The 8690-nt window shown below is 51.8% G+C and overlaps 1 protein-coding gene across 1 annotated transcript; it reads right to left on the bottom strand.

The window, feature by feature from the left end:
* LOC147646495 (uncharacterized) lies at positions 1 to 1325 on the bottom strand. Its single transcript, XM_086873316.1, has 3 exons — positions 1194 to 1325; positions 464 to 1007; positions 1 to 379 (listed from the first exon to the last, which is right to left on the bottom strand). Exons 1-3 carry the CDS (start codon positions 1243 to 1245, stop codon positions 1 to 3), a joined length of 975 nt encoding a protein of 324 aa, XP_086729442.1. The 5' UTR covers positions 1246 to 1325.
* Positions 1326 to 8690: the final 7365 nt, after the last annotated feature.

The raw sequence follows: 8690 nt of genomic DNA, 5'->3' as shown, positions 1-8690 counted from the left end.
TTACCGGTGCCTCCGTTGGTGTCTCGTCAAGTGAGAGCTCTGGGTGAAGCTCTTCCCACACTGGGGACACTCATAGGGCCTCTCCCCAGTGTGGATGCGCCGGTGCTTGATGAGGTTGGAGTTGTACTTGAAGCCCTTCCTGCACTCGGGGCAGTGGAAGGGCCTCTCATCTGTGTGAATCAGCTGGTGCTGGAGGAGGCTGGAGCTGGTCTGAAACCTCTTCCCACACTGGAGACACTCATAGGGCCTCTCCCCAGTGTGGATCATCTGGTGGATGGTCAGTTGTTTCCTCCATATGAAGGTCATCCCACATTTCTCACAGTCATAGGGATGTTCCCCAGTGTGAGTCCTCTGGTGGATAGTCAGGCTGGAGCTCTGGCTGAAGCTCTTCCCACATTTCCCACACTCATAGGGTCTCTCCCCAGTGTGGATGCGCCGGTGCCTGATGACGTGGGAGTTTTGCTTGAAGCCCTCCCCACAGTCAGGGCAGCGGAAGGGCCTCTCATCCGTGTGAATCCGCTGGTGCCTGAAGAGACTGAACCTAATGTGAAACCTCTTCCCACACTCAGGACACTCGTAGGGCCTCTCCCCACTGTGGATGCACTGGTGGGTGATGAGTTTGGAGTTGCAGCTGAAGCCCTTCCCACATTCTCCACACTCGTAGGCCCATTCCCCGGTGTGGATCATCTGGTGGCGGATCAGGAATGAGCTCCGGCTGAAGCTCTTCCCACACTCCAAGCACTTGTAGGGCTTCTCCCCATCCTGAAGCTGCTCATGGACCACCAGCTCAGAGCCCCGGCTGGATCTCTGCCCGCCTTCCCGGCACAGGGTGGGTCTTTCCTCCTCAGAGCACCCTGGGATGGGTTTGGAGCCCCTCCTCCTGCGGGATCTCTGGGGATTTCCCTCCCCACTGGATTCCTGCACTGTGGAGCTGCTCAAATCAGCCCCTTCCATGAGGTTCTGCCGTGGGGATTTGTCCTCCCTGGTCTCCATCCTCAGCTCCTTGTCTGGGGGAGGAAGGACAAGGAGAGGATGGGATTTGCCTCCGTGCCAGAGGGAAGGGGAAGGAGATCCCCCCAGTGCGTCCCCGGCAGGACGGCGTCGGCAGCGGGGTTGTCCTGCAGCCGGGGGCCAGGCTGGGCTGGGAGATGGAGCAGGAGAGAGGGGGAAAGGGGCACTGACTTCCTCCTCACCTGCCTGGGTGTCCCGGGGCATCTTCCTCTTCCTCACATCCTCTTCCTCCATTGGGCCAACGGTCTGGGAATGAGAAATCCATGTTTGGGGAGAAATACAATTCACGAGCACATTGGAATAGGGGGTTCCTCCTGCCCAAGTCCATCTCTAGAAATCACAAGCTATCCATAAAAACCTCCCAAACACCAAGATTCATCCCCTAAAATGCCTCCCAGGAGTTCCCCATCTCTGGTCTCTTCCCTTTCATGTTCAGGGGTTCCCCCCTGTCCCAGCTGCTGGGGGTCACGCTTGTACTGGGAGTTCTCCGTTTGCTTGGTCCCTGCCCTCCTCAGGCTGCTGGGAGTGCCAGGAATCTGAAAAGTTCTCACCTTTTCCATCTTCTCACTAACAGATGCTGGGAACCCCAGTGTCTCCACAAGGGGCATTTTCCGCTCAGCTTTGCAGTCCTTAATACCTAAATATTGCCCCCCCCCCCCCCCCCCCCCCAAATCCAACCCAGGGACCCCCCAGGATATCTGGGCTGAGCTCCCTGTCTCAGGGCACCTGTGGGATGGGGGATGATGATCCCATGGGTGAGGGGCTGTGAATTCAGGGAGTGCTAGCCCTCGTGGTTCCTTCTCCTTTCCCTGATCTTCCTTTGTCTCTCCTCTTCCTCCCTCTCCTCCCCTTCCATCCTTTCTACTCCTCTTCCTACCTAACGCTAGCTCCTTCTCCTACTTCCATCCCTTCTCTCTCTCCTTCTTCATCCCTCCTCCTCCTCCCCCAGGAGCAGCGACACCCTCGGTGCCCCGTTCCCAAACCCCTCACAGCCCACGGCAGGAGCGGGGATGGAGCCGGGACAGGTCAGGATGGGCAGCGCGGGGCTCTCCGCTGCTCCCACCCGCTGGGGACGGGGGGAACCCGGCCCGGGGAAAAGGAGAGGGAAACTGGGAAAATTGGGGGCTGCAGATCCAACCTGGGGCTGGCTGGGGACCCTGGCTGGGGACTGCCAGCCCTTGGGGCTCCTCTGGGGAGATGTGGGAGGGGGGAACACAGAGAGGGCTGGGGGATCCCAGGAGTGGCAGCACTGGCAGGGACTGGTTTGGACTGGGGTAACTGGAACCTTACTGGGGTAACTGGGAATGATTGGGAATGAGCACAAGCATGCTGCGGGCAGCTGGGATATACTGGGAGTGTCTGTGACCATCCTGGGGAAATTGAAATCACGCTGGGAACAACAGGAACAACTGGGATTGACTGGGTCTGCACCGGGGGCAACTGGGCATGACTGGGACCATGCTGGGAGGGTCTGGGATCATCTGGGGAGGGACTGCAACTATACTGGGATTAAACTGGGTGCAACTGGGATCACACAGAGAGGAACAGGGAGTGACTGGAACCATGCTGAGGTCCTACTGGGATCACAGTGGGAGCAGCTGGGCCATGCTGAGAGAGACTGCTACCGTACTGGCAGCAACTGGGACTGCACTCAGGGTGACTGGGAGTGTCTGGGAGCAACTGGGATCAGGCTGGAAACACCTGAGGAGTGACTAGGAGCAACTGGGATAGACTGGGAGAGACTGAAACCACAGCGCAGGTAAATGGGAGCAACTGGAACCACACTGGATAATCCTGGGAGCAGCTGTGCCCATGCTGGGGTCATACTGGGATCCTACTGGAACTAGCTGGGATCATACTGGGGGTGACTGCAAAGGGGCTGGCTGTGACTGGAACCATGCTGGAGGTGACTGGGAGCAACTGGACCCATCCTGGGAGTAACAGGGAGTCACTCTGGCCATGACTGGAACCATACTGGGAGTATCTGGGAGTGACTGGAACCATACTGGGGGTGGCTGGTACAACAGCTCATACTGGAAATGACTGAGATTGTAGTGGGAGTGACTGGGATCATCCTGGAAGTGACTGGAACCACACTGGGAGTGACAATGGCTCCTACAGGGATAGCACTGGGAACCACTGGGATTACAGTGGGTGCGAATGGAACCCGACTGGGGGTTACTGGGAGCTACTGGGCCCATGCTGGGAGGAAAATGTGGACACATTGGGAGCAACTGGGATCAACTGGAAGGTACTGGAACCATGCTGAGGCGACTGAGACCACAGCTGGGATCATACTTGGAGTAAGTGGGAGTAACTGGGAAAGAATGGGATCATTCTGAGGTAACCAGAACCTTGCTGAGGCAACTGGGATATACTGGGAGTGTCTGTGACCACACTGGGAACAGCTGGCATCACACTGGGGGCAACTGGGAGTGAGTGGAACCATGCTGAGATGGACTGGGACTATTCCAGGGACAACTGGGATCATACTGGTAGGAACTGGGAAGAATTGCAACTATTCTGGGATCACACTCAACTGGGATCATACTGGGATCACAGTGGGAGCAGCTGGGTCCCTGCTGGCTGAGACTGGGATCCCACTGAGGGTGACTGGAATCATACTGGGATTGACTGGGAGTGGCTGGGAACAACTGGGATCATGCTGAGAGCAACTGGGAGGAGCTGGGAATGACTGGGAGCGTGCTGGGGCTGACTGGGATATACTGGGAGAGACAGGGAGTCCCAGGGATCACACTGGAGGCTACTGGGGTCACACTGGCACTGCCAGGGAGCAACTGGGGGCCACTGGCCTCATACTGGGAGTGACTGGGATTAGACTGGGAGTGACTGGGATCAGACTGGGAGTGACTGGGATCAGACTGGGAGTATCTGAGATCAGACTGGGAGTGTAAAGGAAACTGGAAAATTGGGGAAAAAATGTGAAAAAAAGCAGGATAAATTAAAGGAAAATAGAAGGGAAAAATCAGGGGAAAAAAGAGAAAAAAATCAGGGTGAAATAAAAAAAATGGAGGAAAAATCAGGAAAAAATTGGGAAAAAAAGGAGAAAACTCAAGGAATAAATCGGAAAAATTGGGGAAAAATCAGGAAAAGAAAGTGGAAAAAATCTTGAAAAAATCAGAAAAAATGGGGGGAAATTCAGGAAAAATAGGAAAAGAAGGAAAAATCAGGAAAAATCAGGAATAATTGGAAAAAACCTGAGAAAATCAGGAGAAAAATTGGGAAAGAATTTGGAAAAACCAGTAAAAGAAAGAGGCATAAAATCTAAAAATAATAGGAAAAATTGTGAAAAAATTGTGAAAAAATCAGGGAAAACTCAGGGAAATTTGAGAAGAAATTGAAAAAAAAACCTAGAAAAAAATTGGGAAAGGAAGAGAGAAAAATCAGGAAAAAACAGGAAAGGCATGAAAAAAAAATGTGAAAAATTTGGAAAAATCAGGGAAAATATCAGGAAAAGAAAGCTGAAAAGATCCTGGGAAAAATCAGAAGAAATCAGGAAAAAATTCGGAAAAAAAGTGGAAAAATCAAGGAAATGTTTGAGAAAGCTTGCAAAAAAATCAGGAAAAGTATTGGGAAAAAATCAGAAAAAAATGTGGGTGAATCAGGAAAAGAAATGGTGGAAAAAATTGGGAAAAAACAAAAAAATCAAGGGAAAAATGAGGAAAAGAAATGGGGACAAAACCTGGGAAAATGGGAAAAAATTGGGAAAAAGCCAGGAAATATTTAAGAAATGAACAGGCAAAATTTAGGAAAAATTTGGAAAAAATGGGGAAAAATTGGGACAGATCAGAGGGAAAAATCAGGAAAAAAAAAATGAAAAAAATTGGGGGAAAATCAGCAAAAAAATTGGGAAAAAGCAGGGAAAAATTGGGAAAACAATGAGAAAAAACAGAAAAATCAGGGAAAAATTTGAGAAAAAGTTGGGAAAAAGACAGAAAATTTTGGGAAAAGAAGATGGAAAAATCAGGAGAAAAATCAGGAAAATTTGATAAACTGGGAAAAATTGGGAAAAATTGGGAGAAAAAGGAGGGAAAAAAATCAGAAAAAATCAGAAAAAAAAAGGAGGGGAAAATTAGGAAAAAACTGGGGGAAAACAGGTAAAAATGCAGAGAAAACAGAAAAAAGCAGGAAAAAATGGGGGAAAAAAGAGTGAAAAATTGGAAAATATATTGGGAAAAAATGGGAAAAATCTGGGACAAGTGAGTAAAAGATATAGAAAAATAATCTGGAAAAATCAGAAAAAAGCAGGAAGAAATGGGAATAAAAAATGGAATAAAAATGGAAAAAAACTGGAAAACAACAGGATGAAATTCCCCCTATCCCATTTTTCCATGGAATTTTAGGAATTGCCTACCTGGGAGGTTGTAGAAGAATTTCCAGACCTGGGAATCCGGGGAGTGGGGAAAGGTGGAATTGCGGATGAACTGGTCCAGATATTTGGGAAGGTTGATGGCCTGGTCCTATTATAGCTTCCAGAATGTTCGGATGAATCCCACGCCTCCTTCTGGCTGGAAATCATGGGGAAATCACGGAAAAATCATGGAAAAATCACGAGAAAGCTGTGATTCAAATTCATGGAGTTTTGCCCCCAAAGCACCCTTTTTTCCCACCAAAATTTCTATTTTTTCCCCCAAATTTCAATTTTTGGGATAATTAAATGGGGAAGATAGGGGGAAATGGGGAAAAACAGGATGGAAATGGAGGAAGAATGGGGAAAAGTTAGGAAAAACGACAAAAATATGGGGGAAACGTGAGAAAAATGGGAGGAAAAATGGAGCAAAAATGGAGCAAAAATGGAGGAAAATAGGGAAAAAATGGGGGAAAAAATGGGATAAAAATAGGAAAAAAAATTGAGGAAAATGGGATGGAAATGGAGGAAAAACTGGGAAAAATGGGAGAAATGGAAGAAAATTGGGATAAAATTGTGGAAAAATGAGATAAAACCAGGATAAAAATGGGGGGGAAAAATGGGGAAAACTGGGATAAAAATAGGAATAAAAATGGTAAAAATGAGGCAAAAATGGAGGAAAAATGGAAAAAAATGGGGAAAATAGGAGTAAACATGGGGAAAAACTGGAAGAAAATGGAGCAAAAATAGCATAAAATGGGGAAATAATAGATTAAAAATGGAAAAAAATGGGAAAAACAGGAAAACATGGGGAACAATTTGAGTAAAAATGGAGGAAAAATAGGAAAAAATCAGAAAAACTGGGAAAAAATGAGGAAAAATGAGATTAAAAAAGGGGGAAATTGAGGGAAAAAGGAAAAAAATTGGGGGAAAATAAAAAATAGGATAAAAATGGGGAAAAATTATATGAAAATGGGATAAAAATTAGAAAAAAAAGAGCAAAAATGGGGAAAAAATGGGATAAAAAAGGCGATAAAAATGGGATAAAAATGGGATAAAATGGAGACAAATTGCACCCTAATAGGGAATGACTGAGAGTGATTTGGCTTATCGTTTGGCGCAGAGGAAACTGGAGCCACACGGGGTGAGCAACTGGGCAATGCTGGGAGCAGCCACTGCCGGCACCGGGAGCCCCGAACCCCTTTCCCGGCCATGCCGGACCCGCATCCCCCCGGCCCCTTTGCCGGGGCTCTGCCGCCACCGCCACCGGGACCCCCCAAAAACACCTCCCGGGGACCCCCGGGGTGCCCCCGAGGGGCATCTGCGGCTCGGCTCTGGAGCCCTGCCATCCCCAAACATCCCCCCCAAAAACCCCAAAGCCAGGGAGCCCCGGGGTATTTGGGGCGAGCTCCCCCTCCCCGGGCACCTGCGGGATGGGGGGCGATGGTCCCGAAGGAGCTGCAGATGCAGAGAGCGGGGAGCGCAGGTGGAGCCTCCTCTGCCTGCTCCAGCTCTTCCTCCTCCTGCTCCTCCTCTTCCTCCTGCTCTGTCCCTCCTCTTCCTCCTCCTCTGTCCCTCCTCTGTCCCTGTGCGTGGTTCGGAGCCCTCGGGTGAGCGGGGCCGGGCCGGGACACGATGGGAAAGGGCTGGGTCCCCCCCAAACCGAGCTGGGGACAGCGGAGCTTTGGGGGAACAATGGGAACGGGGCGGGACAGGGGAACAGGGGGAGGTGGGAGCACTGAGGGTCCCCCAGTTCACCCCAGGAGCCCCAAGCCCCGTCCCAGCCCCCCCAGTTCCCCCCGCAGCCCCGGCTGAGGGGGGCTCAGCCCAGGAGCCGCCGTCGTTCGGGGCTCCCCCGAGTGCAGGAACGGGAGAGTTCCCGGCTCGGGGAGGCCCCAGCACAGGAGGGGATCTTGTCCCTCTTCCAGGACCCTTCAGGGTCTTCAGGCCCCTCTCAAGAGGAGTTTTTCTCTTTTTCAGGTTTTTCGGGGGGGATCCCACCACTACAGGGGTGTTTTTTCCTCCCCATTTTAGGGTGTTTGTGCGGCCGCAGCCCCACAAGCCCCTTTGGAGGGGGGATCATGACGGCTTTAAGTGACATTTTTAGGGGTGTCCCCACCCCAAGCCCCTGTAGGGGATGTTTTGTCCCCCCAGGGTGGATTTTGGGGGTTCTCTCTACCATGGCCGCTTTAAGGGCCCCCGGTGTTGTCGGGTCCCACTGTAACTCCTCTTAAAAGGGCAACACCGCTCCCGTTGGTTCCGGCAGTGGAGCCCGGGAGGGGTTGGGGGTCCCGGGAGGGGTTGGGGGTACCTGGGTGATGCCGATGGTGTCCATGGGGATCCCGTGCTCGGTATAAACCTTCATGAGGGGTTCCTGGGGTTTTTCAGAAGTTCTGGGTGTTTTTGGGGCCATGGTGGTTTCTTGGGAGTTCCCAAGAGGGTTTACAGGGGTCCTGATGAGGGAGTCTGGGCAATCCCGGGAGTGGAATTTGGGATCTCAAGGTTGTTTTGGGGAACCTGCTGGTGATGGACATGGGGACCCCATGACAGGTATGAACCTTCTCAATGTCTGTATGGGGTTTTGCGGTTTTGGGGAGTTTTTGGAGCATCCAGGGCTGTGTTTAAGATCCAGGAGAGGTTGGGGTGTCCCAGGGGGTTTGGGGGTTCTCGGCAGGTTTGGGGGTACCTGGGCAATGCGGGTGGCAGTGCTGGGGACCCCGTGCCGGGTTTGAACCTTCTCACTGCCCACGGGCAGCGTCAGCGTGTTCAGGGAGATCCTGGGGGGCCCGGGGGGTCACCCCAAATCCCAGGGACCCCAAATGCTGAGGGACCCCCCGAACTGCCCTCACCGCTGGATCTGCTGCAGGCAGGGGGGCACCAGCACTCGGCCCCCACCCTCCACCATCACAGGGGGGCCGTGGAAGAAATCTGGGGGTGCAGGGACAGGTCGGGTGGGACCCCCAAAGTCCTGGGGGAGGGGACACAGGGGGACTCCCTTGAATTCTCATTGTGAGGGTATGAGGGGGGACCCAGGAAGAGTTTGGGGGGCTGGCTGGGTCATGGGGAGACCCCCAGGAGTCTTGTAGGGGGTGGGGATGGCAAGGACCAGGGTGATCCCCAGGATGGGGTTGGGGGGAAACCGGACTGGGGCTCTCATGGCAATGGGATGGGAAGATCTGCCCATGGAATTCCATGGGAATGGCATGGCCGTGAGATACATCTACAGAGTTCCCATGGGAATGGGATGTCTGAGATCCATCCATGGAATTTCCATGGGAATTCCCAGGTTCCCAAATTTTGCCCTCACAAA

Source organism: Cyanistes caeruleus, unplaced genomic scaffold, assembly GCF_971803275.1.
Source record: "Cyanistes caeruleus unplaced genomic scaffold, bCyaCae1.hap1.1 HAP1_SCAFFOLD_94, whole genome shotgun sequence".
Taxonomy (NCBI): domain Eukaryota; kingdom Metazoa; phylum Chordata; class Aves; order Passeriformes; family Paridae; genus Cyanistes; species Cyanistes caeruleus.
Note: the sequence above shows the minus strand (reverse complement) of the source record. Positions and strands in the feature narration are given on the sequence as shown.